This window comes from Mus pahari, chromosome 2 (assembly GCF_900095145.1).
Source record: "Mus pahari chromosome 2, PAHARI_EIJ_v1.1, whole genome shotgun sequence".
Lineage (NCBI taxonomy): Eukaryota > Metazoa > Chordata > Mammalia > Rodentia > Muridae > Mus > Mus pahari.
This window is the reverse complement of record NC_034591.1, coordinates 57,504,005-57,524,401: the sequence shown is the minus strand read 5'-3', so window position 1 is coordinate 57,524,401 and position 20,397 is coordinate 57,504,005. Positions and strand designations below refer to the sequence as shown.

Genomic DNA, 20,397 nt, shown 5'->3' with positions numbered 1-20,397 from the left:
TACCCATGATTCAGGGTGGGTACCAGAACCTCAGAGACCACGGGGTTCTGGTGGCCACAAACAGATGGCTGTAACTCTGTCTTCACTCTTTAAATGGAGACGACCTGATGGCTGTGGGAATTTTTCACCAATTGTTATCAGCCAAGTAATAAAACTCTACAATGGTGTGCTCCACACCAGCACAGGTTCTTTGGCTCAGACTCTTGGGGTTTGCTGTGTGGTTTCTATGGTCATCTGAACTGCCCATCCTCGGGGATCAGACAGACCCAGGCACCTGGAGCTTCACCGCCGCGTTTTGTTCCATCTGGGTCTTGTTATATTTATGGCTCACATGTTTTAGAATTCATCACCTCTCTCTCTCTCTCTCTCTCTCTCTCTCTCTCTCTCTCTCTCTCTCTCTCTCTCTCTCATTACTTGGCTGACCTGCTCGCCCAGACCTCCCTGACTTGTAGGCAGTGTGGCAGTTCGTTCCCATGGGGCCCAGACAACGCGCTTTGCTTGTCCCCGGGATGATAGGTTGAGAAAAAGAAAGAACAAAAGGACCATCTTTCTTCAGAAATAACGGCTGTAATTTGAATATTGAAGATTTCTCTCCTATGAGAAACCGATTAAAGCCCATTTGCACGTGGAGGATGGGGATATAGTGCCAGCCTGGCTTTAGTCTGGATTTTATTTTTAAGGAACTGAAAAACTAGTTCCTAGTGCTTCAGAAAGTGAAGTTTGGGGGTACGCTAAGAGCCGTGAATTCCCCGCTGGGGGTACTGGAGAGCTGCTTTATCTGATCCCCTCCTTCTGTATGTAGATGGCTTTTGTGTTGTGTTGAAGCACAGATGAGTTGCCCTGTTTTTATGGTGGTTGAAGGTGGTGACTTCTGCACCCTGTGAGATGGGCTCTCCTGAGGATGTGTAAGGACGTGAGCTGGAATCGGCAGTAGGCCACAGGACTTGTGTCTTGGTGTGGGTCTTGGTTCATCATCCTGGGAAGCTTGGTGTGTCGCTGGCCCTTCCTGTATCTCACTCAGGCTTCAGCTGTTTGTGGAGGGTCTACTGTGTGTCACATAGCTGTAGCTGATGTCCTGAAGGCTCCACTATTTATATTCATTACTTGGGATTTATTTCATCAACCAGTAGCAATGAGAGGGTCACCCATCTCATTTGCATAGGCTTGGCATTAATAAAGCATTTTTGCATGTGGCCATGTTTGTGTCTGACCCGAGCCCTGCCATTCTCTAAGGGGAGGTGGTCGCTGCTTGGTCGTGGCCTAAGGGTCCTGCAGAGGCCAGCGCTGTGTGTCTGTTTTGACATTATTCTTTCAGAAGCCTTCGCTTAGAGGGATGGGCTGTCGCTCCTGCCCTGCCATGGGCAACTGCGCTTGTTTGTACCTCGTTCTTTAAGACATGTGCTGTCTTTCCTCTGGGGATATGTAAACAAGCTCCCCACAGTTTCTTAGCCAAAGGCCGAGCTGCTCGGATGACCATAGTTGTCTGCTACTTCTCAGGAGGAGGCACTTCATGTATGAAGAAGCTAACAGACTATGTAGCTCAGAGGGAAACATATGTATAAAATTGGAAATTGCTCATTTGGGAATTTTTCTCATTAGCTGGGAGTAATTGGTGTCAAATTGTCAATTTTCTAGCCATCTTAGAAAGGCTTGACAGACACTTGAGAATTACGTGGATGGGTAGATTTATAATTTCAAGATGAAAATAATATTTATAATTACATATTTCCTAAGTTAGAACAATGTATCTAAGTCTGATAGACAGGAACCCATCCTAATAGTTAAAGTAGTTTGAGTTTTTTGTTTTTGTTTGTTTGCTTGTTTTTTTGGTTCAGGAGTTACCTAATTTTTCTTATACATACATACATACATACATACATACATACATACATACATGCATACATACATACATACATACACACACACTTACATACATAGATGCTTTGCGTTTGAGAGCTCAGTTGCATCATTATGGTAACTTAAAACAAACAAGGGAAAAATACTGGGTTAGCAAGTGTGGCCTTATGAAGGGCATATTGCTGATTGCTCTTAAGTGTGTTGTTTTAAGAATGTATTTATTATTTTATGTATGTATGTGTGTACCTAAGTGTGTGTATGTGTACCACATGCGTGGAGGATCCCTTGGAGCCCAGAAGCGGGGCTTAGATCCCCTGGAATTGGTGGTACAGAGGGTTGTAAGCCACTGTGTAGGTGCTGGGATTTGAACCCAGGTCTTCTGCAAAAGCATCCAGTGACCTTGACCTCTGAGCCATCTTTCTGGCCCCTCAAGTACATTATTCATGCTTAAGTCCAAGTGTGTTACTCTAGAGCTAATCTACCATGTACAGAGGGACAACATGCCAATGAGCAGACCGCTCCTGGGGACACTCACTGAGGAAGGGGTCCGCAAGGGGTCAGGTGACTGGAACACGACCCGAGTGTCGAGCAACTGAAAGAAGCTAATGGAAGTTTCCTGCAGAAACGAGTAAAAGAAAACACAGACACCTGCCATCTTGACTCTATTATTTCCGTTTTTGATTTGAAGTTAGAACTTTGAGTTCTTTTTTAGATGTAGATAAATTTTTTTTTTTTTTACTCCTTTGCTGTTTGATGCAAAATAAAGCCTGGAGCCCAGGCTCTAGGGCTGGGGAGATTTCCCAGTGGTTAGAGCACTGTCTGCTCCTGTGGACGACCCAGGTTTGGTTCCTAGCAAACATTCATATACACAAATAAAAATCATCAAATCAGAAAAAAAAAACAAAACCCAGGCTCTGTCCAGTGTAGTGGCGGTGTATATTTTTAAACCTAGCATGTAGAGGGTGAGGCAAGAAAATCGAAGTTCAGGGCCAGCCTGGGCGGTATAGACCTTGATTCAAAGAACAAAAACCAACCAACCAACCAACAACAACAAAAGGCCAGCCCTGCGGCCTCGGTACTTTGGATCATGGAGGACGGTGATCTTGCAGGCAGGGTGCACTTAAGGGCACGCTCGTGATTCAGGGCTGCCTTGATGATTGTCGCATGGCAGTGTGTCGCTTCTAAGCTGGACAAAGCACAGAGCCCTCAACCCGATGTCCCACCGGCATCCTCGTGCATTGTCCCACCGGCATCCTCGTGCATTGTCCCACCGGCATCCTCGTGCATTGTCCCNTGTCCCACCGGCATCCTCGTGCATTGTCCCACCGGCATCCTCGTGCATTGTCCCACCGGCATCCTCGTGCATTGTCCCTCCGGCATCCTCGTGCATTGTCCCACCGGCATCCTCGTGCACTGTCCCACCGGCATCCTCGTGCATTGTCCCACCGGCATCCTCGTGCATTGATCTGTTTGCAGGAGGGATGAGGTTAAATAAAAACCACCCTGCTCCTGCTGCTTCCCCCTACAAAACATGAGTTCCCACCGTGCCAGTATGAAATTCTCCATTAAGGAAATGCAGGTGATGGGAGGTGACGGGAGGTGACGGGCCTGGGGAGAGGGCTCAGTGGTTAGACCTGCTGCCTGGTCTTGCAGAGGACAAGAGGTTGTCACACATGTCTGGCTGGCTTACAGCCACCTCTGACTTGAGCAACAGGGACTCTAGCACTGTTCTTTGGCTTCTGTGGGAATCTACACTCACATTTGAACACACACACACACACACACACACACACACACACACGCAAACAAAAGTTAAAAGACTGAAGAATAAAAAAAAAAGATCAATAAAAAATTAAAAGACAAAAATAAATGAATATAAGGGCTGGGAGATGGCTCAGTGCTTACAGTGCCTGCTGCCTGAGCACAAGAAACTCAGTTCCAGCCCCCAGCATTCATGCAGAAAGCCTGGCCTCGTAGTATGCACCTGTCATCCCAGCTCGAGGGAGATGGATGCCGATGAATCTGTATGGGTTGCAGCCCGGCCAGCCTAGCTGAATCCGGCTGTGACTGAGATCCTAGCTACCAGTTGGAGACCCTGCCTTAAGGAAAACAAGGTGAGGCACTAGAGAGATGGCCTAATGGTCAAGAACACTTGTTGTTCTCTTACAGAGAACCCGGGTTCAGTTCCCAACGCTCACATGGTAACTCACCACAATATGTGTCTCCAGTTCTAGAAGATCCGATGCTCTCTTCTGCCCTCCATAGGCACCATGCATGCATGTGGCACACTTACATACATGCAGTGGCACATATGCATACATGAATGCTCACATGCACGCACACACACTCAGAGGAAATACATTTAAGTTAGGGAAGGAGGAAGCCATCTTCAGCCTTATTGTGCTTCGACAAAAGGGACCCGCTGAGCCCGGAGAGTCCTTGGTGTTTGGTGTCTGGAGGGTTCTATTCCAGACACAGAGCACTCCAAGAAGCTGCTGTGTCGATAAGAGTTGGGATTCCCTTCAGTAAGGGACAACAAGACATTTAAGAGTCTGGGGAGGGGTAGCCTCTGCTACTAGGAAATGTTTGTCCACCTGCAAGGAGACCAAGGAGACCGTTTGGGGGAAGGCAGTTAGTTTGGGGTTTGTCATTTCCCATGAGGTGCTGCTGAGTCCAGAGATGCATGGAACAGCGTCCTGCTCTAGTAAAGGAAGCTCATTAATTAGAGAATATGGTTGCCAGCTGGTCTGCCTTTTGTTTCCAAGCAACTCTTTGTAAACTATCCTTACAGTACCATTTGTCTCCCTCTGCTGGCAGAAGTCATTATTGCAGACTGCCTTTTCCCTACCCATTTGGATGTTTAACATTAAGAGTATTAGGTCACAAGGCTAAGCCAACAGCATCACTTTTGAGCCATAAAGTAATGTACTATGCCATCACCTTTGCTCCTATACATAGTATATTGTGTGAAAGCGTTCCTTAGGACTCTGTGATAAAGTCAAGCAGCATTCCCCATGAGCAGACCCATCTGGGTGACTTCATCTTTTTCTAAGTTAATTAATTTTTAATTTCTATGTGCCTAAGTGCTTTGCTTGCATGTTTGCATGTGTACCACGTGTTCCTGGTGCCCACAAAAGTCAGAAGAGGGTGTTGACCCCTAGAACTGGAACCAGCAGGCAGTTGTGAGCCATCATGTTGGTGCTGGGAAGCAAACCTGGGGTTCTCTGGGAGAGCAGTGCGCTCTTAACCACTGAGCCATCTCTACAGCCCCTCGGAGCTGCTTTTCTTTATGCCCTTCCACTTTCCTATACTGTGCAGGCTGGATTTGAGGAAACTGTTAATACCCACCCTTGGTCCTTGCAGTGTCATTAAAATGTCACCAGACGTGGTGCATCTCGGTGCCATGCATGACCTCCCTCAGAGGCTTAGAAGCTACATCTAAAGGAGGTGCAGCTCCCAGGGTCCGATTCTGGGTGTGGTGTTGGGTGCCCTGGTGTCCTCAGAGAGAACGCCTGTGGCTAGCAGCGAGTGCAGAAGCTTCTGAAGACGATTGGCTGTGGGCCTTCCTGGGAATGCTTTATCCTTCGGTTGCTGGTACGCTGCGCTCGCCGACGGGCCTGTTTCTTTGAAGTCTCCTGTTTTCTTTCATGCTTCCTTTGCTTCTCCCCAGTTCCAGCCTGTTAGATGTTCTCTTAATAAAGACTCTACACTCAGCTTGCATGGCACTGGACAGTCAGCTGCCAGGGTCACCTCTCAGACTGGACATCTCTGTCTTTCAAACTAACCCTGTTGAAAAGGAAGTCTGCTGTTTTATCTCGTTTGCTCCTTTAAAGACACACCCTTCATGTCACCTCATTGATCAGGCTTCCAGGCCATTACCTGTTCAACTTCATGTCACCTCCTTGTTGGAGATCAGGCTTCCAGGCCATTACCTGTTCACCTTCGGTTTCTTCTGTCTGTCCGGCTTTTCCCTTCCACTGATTTCCAGAGCCAACCTTCTCTCTCTCTCTCTCTCTCTTTGTCTCTGTCTCTCTCTCTCTCTCTCTGTGCGTGTCTCTCTCTGTGTGTGTGCGTGTGTGTCTGTCTGTCTCTCTGTTTGTTGTTCTTTCTGTCTGTCTGTCTGTCTGTCTCTCTCTCTCTCTGTTGCTCTTTCTGTTTCTCTCTCTCTCTCTCTGTGTGTGTGTGTCTCTCTCTGTGTGTGTGCATGTGTGTCTGTCTGTCTCTCTGTTTGTTGTTCTTTCTGCTGCTTGTGGACGTTGTACATCGTGGTGCGCACTAGGCTCCGCACCACGATGTACAACGTCCACAAGCAGGTGTCTGTCTCTGTGTGTGTGCGTGTCTGTCTGTCTGTCTCTCTGTTTGTTGCTCTTTCCGTTTCTCTTTCTCTCTCTGTCTCTGTCTCTCTCTCTCTGTCTCTGCTAGTCTGTGGGTAGACCTTCCTGATTTCATGCACATGGTATCACTGGGGTCTTTGAGTTTGTCTGCTTAGGTTTTAGAAATCTGCCTCTTTAGAAATAGAGGCTGGTTATCCAGAGGACGACTTTAAAAGCCGCCGTGTGGGATGCTCTGTGCGCAGCCTGGCTCCTCTCTCCGCCTCCCCACTGTCTTCTGCCCCATGAGCGCAGCTACTGTAATCTCTTTTCAGCCTCTGGTAGTCTCCGTTCATCTCACAATTTGATCTACAGCAAACTCTCTGAAGCCTTTCCAGTTTCCACGGCCTGGACAAAGCGCCCCTTTCCCTATAGAGAATGCCTCACATCACAGGTCTGTGCCAGCAGAGCAGGCGATCTGTTGGAATGGCTTTGTATTGTGTTCTTGACATTTAATCCTCGAGTGCTTGTTTAATCTTTCATAAGCATCTGTGATGAATTCTGAGTATAACAGAACCTGGCACCCGATCTGTTACAGAGATGTTTGCTGAACTGGGTTGGTGGCTTTGCCGGCAGCCTTGGGTCAGGGGTCACGCGCCTCTGGTCAGCCCTCCAGTCTCTTGCTGCCCTTGGGCCTCACGCTAACCACCCCGTGTGTTTTAGCTGCAGATCCCCAGCGTGAAAGGCTTCGATTTCGCTAAGCAGCACCTGGGTCAGCACAATAAAGACGACATACTGATTATCCATGAGCCAGCGCCACTGCCAGGCCCTGGGAAGGACCACACCACACCCTCAGAAAACGGAGACGTGCCGAGCCCAAAGTCAAAGGTCCCTTCCAAGAACACTCGGCACAGGGGGAGGTTAGTATCGAGATCTCTAGACTGTTCTCTGTTGTAGAATCTGTTTCCGCTTTCGTGGCTTATTCTGATATCAGAAACGCTAGTGATGAGGATTGCCTTGGGCTGGCAGCCTGGGGGACGGTGACTTCTCCAGTTCTACACATTAAACCCTGAAGCATTTTCTGTTCCTTCTGCTGGGCCTCTAGATCCGGCTGTGTGACATCTTCCCGCCAAATGCTTATTTGTGTTGGGTTGCTCCCAGATTTGATTATGAATCAGACAGCTAAAAGTATTTCCTTAGGCGAATGTCCTAAGCTTTGTGAAGGTGATACAAGAAAGAGTGAATGAAAAGTGAACAGAACAGCAGGGGCCAGCAAGATGGCTCAGCAGGTAAAGGTGCTTGCTGTCAAGTGTGACAGCCTGGATTTGATCCCTGGGACCCACATGGTGGAAGGAGAGAACTGATTCCTACAAGTTGTCCCCTGACCTCCACACAGGTGTTGTCACACACTTCTCTCTGGAATAAATAGATGGATGTGTTAAAAAAAAAAAATCTTAAGGGCTGGAGAGATGGCTCAGCAGTTAAGAGCACCGACTGTTCTTCTAGTGGTCAAGTCCCAGCAACCACATGGTGGCTCACAACCATCTGAAATGGAATCCAATGCCTTCTTCTGGTGTGTCTGAAGACAGTTACAGTGTACTCACATAAATTAAATAAAAAAAAAAAAAAAAAAAAAAAAAAAAAAAAAAAAAAAAAAAAGCAGTTAAAGCAGTTAAAGTACATGGCCCACCACACACAGTCAGTCAGCATAGCTCCCGTGCTTGTGATCCGTCCGCTGGTGGCTGGTTGTGACCTCTTGCTTTGTCAGCAGGTGATCTTCATCAAGCCCTCCGTTTTGCTTTGCTTTTTCCCAGCTCGTGACCTTTGGTGGCACATCACGGGGGTGGGTGGCTCTCACCCACCCCTCCTCCTGTCCAGAGAGCAGAGCTTGTGGTGAATTGTGCACTCGTTTTTCAGACTGCCAGGAAGGCACATGTTGCCCTCTGCCTGTGGGAACTAACCTGAAAAGTCAGAGCCAGGATCAGGCCGTGGGAATTGACTTCCGTTCATAGCTTTGGCCTCTGAGGTCTCCCTCTGTCCACCTCCCCTCGAGATTCAGAACTCTGGCTTTTGATTGGCTGCCGGGAATGAAGAAGTCTGTGTCCATACCAATGTTCAACATCCAAACCCGTGTCACTTCCGCCTCGGGGATCTGGCCAAGTTGAAGAATGTGATGGATGTTGGTGCTCGGTCCCTAGGGAAGAAACTGAATTCTGCAGGGAGATGCTCTTGGCTTAATTATTTCCGAGGCCCAGAAGCAGCAAATCAGCAAAGATGATTTAACGTGTTTGTAAAAGTTTTCAAAGAATTGCTTTCTCCCCAGCAGCCTCATGGCCAATGACCATTGGCTCCATCATCACAAGGGTTTCCATCATCACAAGGGTCTCCATCATCACAAGGGTCTTCGAGGTGCATATGGTTATCCTGCTCTGCTCTCCAGTTCCCTCCGTGGATTCAACCACCTGCGTGCCAAAAATACTCAGGGAAAATGGTGTTGATGCTGAATTACAGACTTGTTTTTGTTATTATTATTATTATTATTTTAAAATTTATTTATTTATTATGTATACAGTGTTCTGCCTGCATGCCAGAAGAGGGCACCAGATCTCATTACAGATGGTTGTGAGTCACCATGTGGTTGCTGGGAATTGAACTCAGGACCTCTGGAAGAGCAGACAATGCTCTTAACCTCTGAGCCATCTCTTCAGCCCCTTGTCATTATTCTTAAAGCAGTTCATGGCAGCTATTTACAGTGTTGTGCACAGTGCTTTAGGTAGGCATGATTATAAGAGAATGGAGTTACAGACAGACAGTCATTTTGTATTTCATATAAGAGACTTGAGAGCATCTATGGCCACAGATATTGAGGGCCAGCTGTGGCGAGAATTCTCCAAGGACACCAGAATGTCTTAGCAGCTATGTTGCTGTTGAAGGTAGGGCGTCTTGGAGAGCAGGGGCTCACTGGGCAAGGCTGTTCCCTAGCCACGGACATCCTGGTGCTGTGTTACCCTTGACTCACAGAGTCAGATCTCATCAGGGGCCGCTGCCTTAGTGTTGACTTCTTTCTCTCCAGCCCTCAGTTTTCTAGCCTTTGTTGAAAAGCACCATGCTCAGCTGCTGAGTTAGCTGTGCCAGTCTGTCCTCAGGACTGTAGCTGTAGTACCATCGTGTAATTTTGGGTTATTTTTCCTGGAAGCCTGCTTCCGGATGGACCTGATGATGTTAACCCTTCCTGTGCCGTTCTGATGCTCGCTTCTTTTTTTTTTTTTTTGGCTGCAGGGTTTCCCCCTCAGACGCCGACGACTCAACAGTCAGCGAGGAGTCCAGCGAGAGGGATGCGGGGGAGAAGGCGCCGGCTGCCGCCCCTGAGAACAAGGCCCTCAGGGCTCCGCAGAGCGGTGCGTCACTGTCTGTCCTCCCCATAGGCCAGGGAATTACCCTACCGCAGGAACTAAGCTTAAAAATAATCTACAAATAATCTACAAAAATGGACTTTATATTCATCATACTGAGTTTCTCAGCCTTGTAGTCACTTTGATCCCCGTGTTGGTGTCTGCTTCAAGGAAAGGTGCAGGGGTAGTGACGAGGGCTTCACTGAGGTGTGTCTTAGTGCTAGAAATTAATTCTCATTTAGTGTCCAAGCGGGACAAGGAGAATTTAATGGAAACTATAGTCCTAACACAGTGACATTTTTTTAGGAACCAGTTTCAGGATGTCACTGTCGAGAAGATGTTTGCTTGTCAGGGGTCCACACCCATCAAGTGTGGTCTTGTTCCTAGATCCTTTGTCCAGCAGGTAGTTGGGTATAATCAGATGGCTCAGCCATCTTTGCAGGCCAGGCACAAAACAAAGGTCACTCCCACTGTAACGTTCTTTGCTTTGGGTCTAAAACCAATAAAACAACTAAACCAAGCAACCAAATACCTGTGCCCACAGGCCTCCCTTGCCTTGGTAATAGTCCTTGGAGTGCTGGCAACATGACATGGTTTTTTGTTTTGGGTTTTTGGAGACATAGTCTCATGAGGCTCCGCTCTGCCTAAAAATCTGGATCCTCCTGATTTCACCTCCTGACAGCTTGGCTTCATAGTTCGTTCATTCATTCATTCATTCATTCATTCAGTGTTTATGTGTATGGGCACATGGGTGAAGGTCAGAGAACAGATAACTTGTGGGAATCTTTTCTTTCCTTCTAACACATAGGTTCTGGGAATTGAACTTAGGTTGTCTTGCCTGGTAGTGAGGGCTGTTACCACTGAGCCACCCTGCCTGGGCCCCTGGTAGCTTGGCTTCAGCTTAATAAGTTGTTTTAAATGAGTCTGCTCCGGGTGGATTGGCTGGGGCTGTGTTTTTAATCTCAGGATCCTGTCTCAGCAGTTCAGAGATAAGGGATTTTATAATGGTTTTTGTACTTGGAGACTTTTGGGGTCTTTATATATAGCTCGGGCTGGCCTGGCACTCATTATGTAGACCTGACTGGCCTCACCTGCCTTTGCCTAATGCTGGCATTAAAGACATATGCCATCATACCCAGCTACATTTACTTTAAAATGTTTTGTTGGGCTTGTTTTTGTTTGTGTGTTTGTTTTGTGGTCAAAGGGGGCATTGGATCTCTTAGAATTTTGGATGGCTGTAAACCACAATGTGGGTTCTGGGAACTGAACTCAGATCTCTGCAAGATCAGCATGTGTGATTAACCTCAGAGCCATCTCTCCAGCCCCGTTCTCACTCTGTTAGGTTGTATGTTTCTTTGAAAACATAACACAGACCGAATAACATTCTATAAATGGAGAGCATCCAGACCAAGAACCAAGGGACTCTTGTATGCCTGACCCTCCCCCGCAAGGACTTGCAGGTCCCCACCCTGCCCTTGCCACCCCTCCCCACTGGCTCTTTTGTAATTTTGAGGAAATATCCCCCCTTAGACTAAGGAAAGACTTTTTCCCTTGGCATCCAGTTTCACAGAATCTTAAAACTTATTTAGCACCATGGTAACCAGGTGCCATGTTTCAGATAGGCGGGACTAAAATCTTGTTTCAATCCTGGGAAAGAAATATTTGAGAAAGAAGAGGCGAGTCCTAGGTGTTCTCGGTCTCTGCTGACTGCTCACCCCGTTAGCCTGTGCCGTTCCCTGCGTTCACCTCTACCCCTTCTGGCAGAAGCTCACCAGTGTATCCTGTGACGGGAGCAGGCCCAAGCAGCACGGTCAGCGTGCCTTCAGAATTCAAGGGTCCAAAAGCCTGTGAGGCAGGACAGTGAGATGGAGGTTCCTGGGAGTAACAGGAGCTCAGGTGCTACTACCATCACTGAAAGGATGATGCTCACGAGGCCAGAATCGATGTGTTATGTCTGTGTTCTAAGATAATACCAGCTTACTTTAAAGGTAGCCTGTAGGCGTTTCCTCTTTATTTTTTGCATAGAGCTTCATTAAATACCATATATATGAGTGAGTGTGGAGAGAAAGACAGAGAGGGGAGCCGGGGGGGGAGGGAGGAGGGGGAAACACAGGACTCCACACATGCTGGGCAAGTGCTCTTTGCTAGCTATAATTTTAGTGCCCTCCCCTTTAGATACTATGGTTTCCATGTAGCCAAGGCTAAACCTCAAACTAGCAGTTCTCTCTTGAGTGCTGGGATCACGGGTGCACTCCACACTGCCTAGATTGTGTTTCTTAAAAATTGGGTTTGGACCAGTGTTCCCTGTCACCACTGCATGTGGCACACCCAGTGACTGGCTTTAGGGTCCCTGGTCCCCCTCTTACAACAGAAACTCATAAAAGACTGCTCTTCATGTTTTGGCAAATTCAAACTTGATTGTGTTCCCTGCTCTGCCACTTCGAAGGTGCTGGCTAGACTGTCGTGCAGCCCTTGTGTCCATCTCTGAGACTTACAGAGGAGACTGACTGACAGGGTACTATGTTCTTAATTGTTGCAGCTGGGGAGCCACATCTGTTCCCACTGCCATCCCTGAAGAGAATGTGGAGAGAGGTGAAAGCAGAGGGGCCGTGAGCCCTTGCGTAAGAGTGGCCAGGCCGGGGTGTCAGTGCTGTCCTCCTCATGGCCCTGCCTACCCACTCCTGTCCTCAGGAGTGCAGCTGGTAGAAATGGGGGAGGCAGATGCTGAGACAGGGTCTCACCACATAGCCCTGACTATGGAGCTCTGGGTGGCCTCACTGGGAGTCCTGGTTGGCCTCGCACGCCCAGAGGTCCACTTATATCTGTATCATGGATGCTCGCATCAAGTGTGTCACCACTGTCTCTCCCCACCCCCCAGCACTTTCTTGATGGTCTCACGCTTGCAGCGTGTGATTCTGAAGTTGTTAGATCTTCATCGACTTGAGTTCCACAAGCTCCAGGTGCGAGCTTTTCTCTTGGGGACTGATAGGACATTTATGGTGGCACCTGATAAGGTCTTTGCCCAGTGAAGGGACACATTGTTTCAACCAGATTAGGTACATCGGTGAGGGGTGAGGTAATTTTGGAGGCTCATTTCTGAAATGACTGAGATCATTCAGCTTAGTTCTCGATATCTCACTGAGGCAATTCCCAGGGGCAGAATATTGGTCCTCATTTGCAGTTTTTCCTGAGCACCTGGCTGTGCTTAGTGTTGGAGATGAGGGTGATCAATCGGCCAGTGGCCTCAGCCTCACAGGGTGTGGCTGGAAGTCGCCAGAGTCAGCAGTGGTGGGGATTGACTGTATTTATCTGTAACTGATGAAACTCTTTCTTAAAATAGTCTCCCATCAAAGCATTTCAGGAATACCCTTCCTCTGCCATCGTGTGACATCATTCTGTATAATCCTACATTGCCTCCTTTTTGGAGTCTTGAACAGCAGAAATTAATTTTTTTCCTTTCATTTCAAAATTGTTATTTATTCTAATACATACCTACAACATTATTTTAAAAAACATTTTAAAAGATTTTTTTAAATTTTATTTTATGTATATGAGTGTTTTACCTGAATGTGTGTGTACATCATACCCTGGTGCCCAAGGAGGAGAGAAGAGGGCGTCAGATCCCTGGGAATTGGGGTTACAGACAGTTGTGAGCCACCATGTGGGTGCTGGGAACGTGAATCTGGGTCTTCCACAAGAGCAACACCTGCTCTCCCAACATTATGCTTTAATATATTATATATTAAAATATGTATGTATGCCCTTGGGAATGGTGACATCGTTAATTTACTTATGAGATATCCATCACAATGAACTTGTTTTTATGTGAGAACACTTAAAGTCTCTAAGTGCTTAGAAAGTATTTACGTTTATTTGTTGTTTACTCTGTGTGTGTGTGTGTGTGTGTGTGTGTGTGTGTGTGGTGTGTGTTCGTACATGTGTACACATGTCCTGGCTATGATGCATGTGTGGAGCTCAGAGGACAAGTTGCAGGAGTCATTTCTCCTTTGTGCCACATGGGTTCTGGGCCCAAGCTCAGCTTGGTAGCAACAGCTTTACCCTGTGAGCCATCTTGGCAGCCACTTCTTGGCTATTTTATGTAGATAACATTTATGTAGTCAATGTGGCGTAATTTATATTATTACTTTTTAAAAATAACTTTGAAAGAGAAAGGCTTTTTAATCTAAAGACCTTATGTGCCTTAATGAGGTCACATTTATTTATGTGCACCTCCTATGCTGCCATTGGTTATTATTATCTAAGTAATTTTTAATTGCACGAATATATAGCATAATATGTAGTATAATTTAATGCACAGTTAAAAACCCTTTCCAAGTATTCTGAAGACTGGGTCCTGGTCAGGGTAGGAGTTGGGGGTTTCCTTTACTTTCCTGCCTTTACCCTGTAGCCTGGCAGAGCAGCCTGAGATGTGAGCAGTCCTTGCCCTGAAGGTTGTAGCTGGTGAGCGGTCTAGCAAAGCTCTGTGACCTCAGCTGAGAGGATGGTGTTTCCCGCTCATAGGCTGCGGTTCAGGTGGGATGCAGGCAGGGATGATGGATGGACAGGGAGAGCTCCCCATTGAGTCATTAGACTCAGAGGCATGAAGAGAGCTCTGCCCCGCTGGGGGAACAGTGTGCTGAGGTGTCAACTTTGTGACTTTTCTATTTCTTAGATGTTCAGATCAGGCAGGCTGACCTGCTGGCAAGGTTAATCTCCTTCTAGTCACTAGTCCTGCAGCGTGAGTAGCTGCTGCTGGTTAAATGGAGTGCCTGGCTGGGCTTGCAGTTCAGGTCACCCAGCTCTGTCAGGGTATGGAAGGAGAGAGCCCAAGAGTATCAGACAACTGTCTTGTTGAGAGAGGCCATTCGTTTGGAGATGTACACATCCTGTCTGTTCCCTTGGGATAACATAAACACAATTCGAATCAAGAGAGAACCCCAAACTTACAGAGCACTGGTGTTCATTCCTTCCATGAATCGCCAGCCACTGTTCCCTATTGCTTGGCCAACTCATCGTGGACTCTTTTATATTCAGGACCCCACCCCCCAAACACACACACACACACACACACACACACACACACACACTTCCAACTTTCACCAGGAGTTGCAAACCATTGGCTTTTGATTATAAACAGATTGTAGGTGTGTACCCAGCTCAGATGTTTCATAGTTTGTTTTGTGGCTCTAGACACGGAAGCAGGGGCCTGATCCATGCTATGGAAGTGCTCTTCTCAAATGAGCTCCCCTTTTCTTTAAGAAGATTTTTAACTACATGTAGTAAAAACAGTAGAGCGGTCTTTGACACATAATATCATAATGACTTCCTCACATCTTTCCCAAAGGCATCTGTAATTTTATTGTGTGTGTGTGTGTGTGTAAACCTGTGCGCACACGTACAGATGTACACACAACATGTATGGAGGTTATAATTGTCAGTTCTCTCTGCCTCCGCCTCCTGAGATCCAGGATTGAACTCAAGCCATAAGACCTGTGCACAAATTTCTCTCTACCTGCTGAGCCATCTTGCCAACCCTTGTGTGTAATTTTTTTTTTTTTATGAAGCCAAAGAGATAATTTAACATAGACCCTCTGTAGCAAACTAGAGAGATTTCTGTTACTTTGGTCAGAAACTGGGGCCCAGGGCGTTTTCAGGGTGATGCATGCTTGTGACTCCTGTCGCTGCTCTCTGGGCCTTCCTGCTCATGTCCCTCCCCTTCTGTTCCAGGTGCCCCCCTGCCCAGTTCAGGCAATGAGCAGCATTCCTCAGCCTCCATCTTTGAGCACGTGGACAGGATTTCGAGAACCTCAGAGGCCAGTCGGAGGGTCCCCAGTAAGATCCAGCTTATTGCCATGCAGCCCATCCCAGCCCCTCCAGTGCAGCACCCTGTCCTGGCCGACCGAGTGGCAGAAACCAACAAAATCAACAAGGAGGTATTTGGGCTGTTTTGTTTTGTTTTGTTTTGTTTTTGAGACAGAGTTTCTCTGTATAGCCTTGGCTGTCCTGAAACTCACGTTGTAGACCAGGCTGGCCTCGAACTCAGAAATCTGCCTGCCTCTGCCTTCCGAGTGCTGGGAGTAAAGGTGTGCTCCACCACGCCCGGCGAGGTATTTGGTTTTAACGAAGGTGTGTTAATTAAAAAGCTCGTGTCCTAATCCGGTCAGTGTTAGAAGATGAGTGGATGGTCCAATATCAAACACTTGCTAGAAGCCTACACCACTGCAGTGTACCCAGTTCAGAAGCCTACACCACTGAAGTGTACCCAGTTCAGAAGTCTACAGACTGGGTGCCGCTGAGGCCTGTGAGCCCAGCACCCTGCAGGCTGAGACAGAAGGCTCACTCCTGGGATGTCTGGCTGCACTGTAAGACCTCTTTCAGAATCAGAAAAACAAAACAAGTAAGTCCACATAGAGACAGACAGACAGACAGACACACACACACACACACACTCTACACCTATATATTATCTTTTTAATGTTTAGTTTACTCTCTGAATATTTGGTATGTGCAGACAGTGTATCCTTCCCCCCCAACTCTCCCAGACCCCCTAACCTAGCTCAGTCCCAACTCCATGCTGACTTCTCATCATCGTCACTAACAGTAAGCCCTGTGCACTGGGCATGCGCGTGGGCAGCTTAGCAGTGGTCACATCCTTGAAGAGAAGGTGTCTCTTCTTCTTTCAGACATCATCAACTGCTCGTGCTCTCGTGCCAGTGACCAGCCCTCTCACAACCCACAATCGGTTTTTTTTTTTGTTTTTTTTTTCAAACTGCGACACTACTCGGGGACAGTGATGGATCCTGACAGGATGAGCAGAAGGCACTGAGGCGGCAGCCCTGACCTCCTCAGAGCCGAGCTCCCTGCCTCACTGCCTCTGGCTCTTGAACACTGCCTTTAGCCTGCAGATGGCCAGGCTTCCCTAAGCTAGTGATCACTAATGGACGGATGGCTTCTTGCCACTTAGCAGGCAGTGGCCTTTCTTTGTCACCGTCAAACCTGCAGAGCAAGAACACAGTTGGAGAAAGGGGACATCTCTAAAAGCGCTTTACAGAGGAAGGGCCCCAGAAACCTGAGAACACCCCCTGAGAGGTTGTTCTTGCTCTCCACCACCCGCACGTAGATCCAGTCGGCGCTGCGCCACAAGTCGGAGATTGAGCATCACCGCAACAAGATTCGCCTGCGTGCCAAACGCCGAGGCCACTACGAGTTCCCAGTGGTGGATGACCTGTCTTCTGGGGACACCAAGGAGCGACACCGAGTATACCGCAGGGCACAAATGCAGATTGACAAGATCCTGGACCCCGCAGCCAGTGTGCCCTCTGTGTTCATAGAGCCCAGGAAGAGGTAGGCTGGGGCCCTGGGGACATGGTGGACAGGCAGGCAAGACACGGGCAGGATGGAGACTAGAGCCTGGGACAGAAATCCTGGTCAAATTCAGGTGGCATTCTGTGACAGTGAATTGAAGAGGTTTCTGTAGAGGGAGGGTAGGCATGCAGGTAGTGGGGGGGGGGTCGCTCCTGGGGGGGGGAAGGAATTCTTTTTTTTTGGTTTTTCAAGACAGGGTTTCTCTGTATAGCTCTGGCTGTCCTGGAACTCACTCTATAGACCAGGCTGGCCTCGAACTCAGAAATCTGCCTGCCTCTGCCTCCCAAGTGCCGGGATTAAAGGTGTTTGCCACCACACCTGGCAAGGGGAAGGGATTCTTAATCTAAGATTGATTCCTCTGTCTGATAAAACCTAAAACCATGCCCGCCTATTCTTTGTCCCACTGGCTTCCCCGACCCCACTTCGCTGTCCCTGCCCTCCTTCTACTTTTCCCCTCCCTTGCGTGTCTTCATCGAATGGATAATCGCAGGAGTGTGGAAGGTGTCGGTGTCCGTGTTTGTTTCCCACAGCCTCCCGCAGTCTTGGGTTCCCCCTTCAGCCTTCGGGGCTGGCACTTTCTAGCCTCTGCTCAGGTCACCTGTAAGGTATTAACCCCTCTTGGCTGGGCCTGCTGCTTTTTGACCGGCTCTGTCACGAAATGATGCCCCGAGTACAGAATGCTTTGTTGTCTCTGCGTTAGTTAATTCTGCTCCATAGGGCCCAGACCATGGCTGTTACTTTGTCAGAATCCCTGGAGCTTTTCCTGTGGGAAGGTGACCAGCCCTGTGAGGATAATTTCTGGTTTTCCTATCAGCTCACGGATGAAACGTTCTCCTAAGCCACGCCGGAAACACCAGGTCAACGGCTGTCCCGCTGATGCGGAGAAAGACCGACTCATCACCACAGACAGTGACGGCACATACAAGCGGCCTCCGGGTGTGCACAACTCTGCCTACATTGGATGCCCAGTATGTAGTACCAGACCCTTGGGAAGCATGGTGGGGGCTCTGGGGACGGTGTCTTGGTGGGAGAGGAGAGTGCACAGTATTGGCTGCTGTCCTGTACAAAGTGGAGGCCAGGGCCAGCAGGCTGTGCGGAACCCAGAGTAGACTGAGTTGGCACCGGAGCGGTGAAACCAAGGAGCTGCTGGGTGACACGCTCACCCACCTCTGTTCGGAATGGGAGCTGTGTGACGCTTATTGGAAGAACAAGAATGTTCAGATTTTCCCTCTCTGTTCAGATGGGTGTTTGCATTTCTTGGATGTTTCCTGTTTTGTCTGCGTCCCCCCCACACTCTCATATCCCCGCGAAGGAGAGTCAGTCGCTCAGTTCAGTCTCCTTTATCCACTATGCTAGAGACCACGCTGATTTAGATACTGCATATGCTAGAATGTTTATTCAGATTCTAACAGCTGAGCATCCTGAAAGGAAAAGCTACAGTCTGAAATGTTCAAACTCCACAACTGAGTGTCATGTCAGCTCAAACAGTTTCTGATTTCAGATTAGGGATGACTAATGTGTGTGTGTGTGTGTGTATGTATGCATGTGTGTATGTATCTCTCTCTCTCTCTCTCTCTCTCTCTCTCTCTCTCTATATATATATATATATATATATATATATATATATATACACACATACATACACACACACACTCATATATATAATTTTCATGGGGAAAAGAGCTTAATGTAAATCAAAGAATGAGAGCCTTATTTTTCAAATGGAAAGGCACACAAACAGCCTGGCTTGAGGTGATGAAGGCAGACTGGATACACTGTACACTGACATACACACACAGGCTCCATTGAGGGGGGAAAGAAACCTAGTTCCCCAAGGGACCATTAGCAAGAGACACGAAGTTGCCCTGGGAAAGAGAAGGGGAGTCTAATGGACGCAGCTCACCGACAGCAGCGGGGAGCATAAAGAACTCAGTGCTGAGCAAACTTAGAGAGCCAACTTTGCTTGTGTGACGTAGCACTGAGCCTGTCCTCAGAGAAGGATAAGACACAGTTGCCCTGAAGCTCTGATGTTTATTTGAGGTTTCTGCATTTTCCCCTAAATGACACGTAAGTAATATTGAAAAATACTCAAAACGTTTATTAAAATGTGGCAAACACCGTACTGGCATCGGCTAAAGTCTGATTTCATCAAGCTCCTCAGGAACAAACAGGTTCCTCCCTGGGAGCTCGGTAAGCTCTGAGCCTCAATTGACCCTTATAACCCCCTCGCTGCTAACTACAGATGCCCCTCTAGAGCAAAGGAGCAAGCAGTTTCTCTTCCTTTCTCTGAATTTATGTCCCCCGACCAGGAAGGAATACACACACACACACACACACACACACACACTTACTCCAGCTTTTCTGGCAACAGATGTGTGTACCTGTTCTGCTAGAAGCATGTGTCTAAACACTGGTGGTGTTAGGCTCAGTGTGTAGAGACTGGCCTCGTAATCTTCAATATAGCCAGTCACCTGGTCCTTTCGTAGAACTAGTAATGGAAACCACCTTCCTTCCTTTCCCACACAGCCTTTCCTTGCAGCCTGGGCTCATCTTCTCAGGGGAGCCTGCAGGACATGCTTGTTTTCCAGCCTCCAGTTGAGTTCTCTGTAGGGAGGTTGGTTTTCCTTGGACTCTTCATTCATCTTCATGGATGACCAAATGCAGGTTTTCCTCTCAGCGTCCTGGGCCCTCCTTTGGGGTTTAGCCTAATTGGGGGGAACAAAATCTTGCTATGTTGCCCAGGCTAGCCTCAGAGTCCTAGCTCAGGCTAACCCCTGCTGGGAAGGCAGATGGAAGCCATGGGGCCTGGCTTGGCTCTCCCTTTGTTTTCTCCATTTTCTCCTTTCACAGAAAGTACAAGGGTTTCCTCAGAGGTCTTCCTACTTTGCCTCCAGGGCTGCCTCTCCAAAGATTCTCTGCTCAGAAAATCCTCCCTAGATATACCTAACTATCGACTCTCCCTAAAATTCTGTGATGTGTGTTTTAAAAATCATGCCTTTCTCAGCGTTTACCTTTTACTAGCTAGATTTTCTTTAACCTTGAAGACCATATGTGTACTACATAGTTTTAAATCTGGAATTTTCCATTTTTCCTCTCAAAATAACCTCTTCTTGAGGGCTGTCCCCCCAAATCCTCAACCCTGTCCGTCTATCCAGTCATCTCTCAGGTTTAGGCCTAGAAGACTTCTGCCCTCAGGCCACATCCAGCCTGCTGCTGTTTTGGTCAACACTGGGCCTTTTTTGTAAGGCAGACACGCCCTTGCTTACCGGCTGTCTTTGACTGCTTTTGAGTTGGGTTGTGACAGACTTTTATGACTTGAAGAACCTAAAATATTTATTGTCTGGCTCTTGACTGAAAGTTTTTGTTGGCTCCAGGCCTGCTGGTGTTTCTCCATAGTCCCAGCTGCTTGGGAGGCGGCAGCCAAGCCGTTGGCTTGAGCCCAGGAGTTGGGAGGGAGGGAGGGAGGGAGGGAG

At 47.9% G+C, this 20,397-nt stretch overlaps 1 protein-coding gene across 4 annotated transcripts in view; it reads left to right on the top strand.

Moving 5' to 3' along the window:
* Kiaa1549 (KIAA1549 ortholog) overlaps positions 1-20,397 on the top strand; it is a 125,433-nt gene that overhangs the window by 86,465 nt on the left and 18,571 nt on the right. For all 4 annotated transcript variants that reach the window (XM_029534999.1, XM_029535001.1, XM_029535000.1 and 1 more), the window contains exons 11-15: positions 6,891-7,087; positions 9,447-9,565; positions 15,287-15,492; positions 16,680-16,903; positions 17,739-17,892. In XM_029534999.1, coding sequence (XP_029390859.1) covers positions 6,891-7,087; positions 9,447-9,565; positions 15,287-15,492; positions 16,680-16,903; positions 17,739-17,892 — 900 coding nt within the window. The remainder of the gene's footprint in view (positions 1-6,890; positions 7,088-9,446; positions 9,566-15,286; positions 15,493-16,679; positions 16,904-17,738; positions 17,893-20,397) is intronic.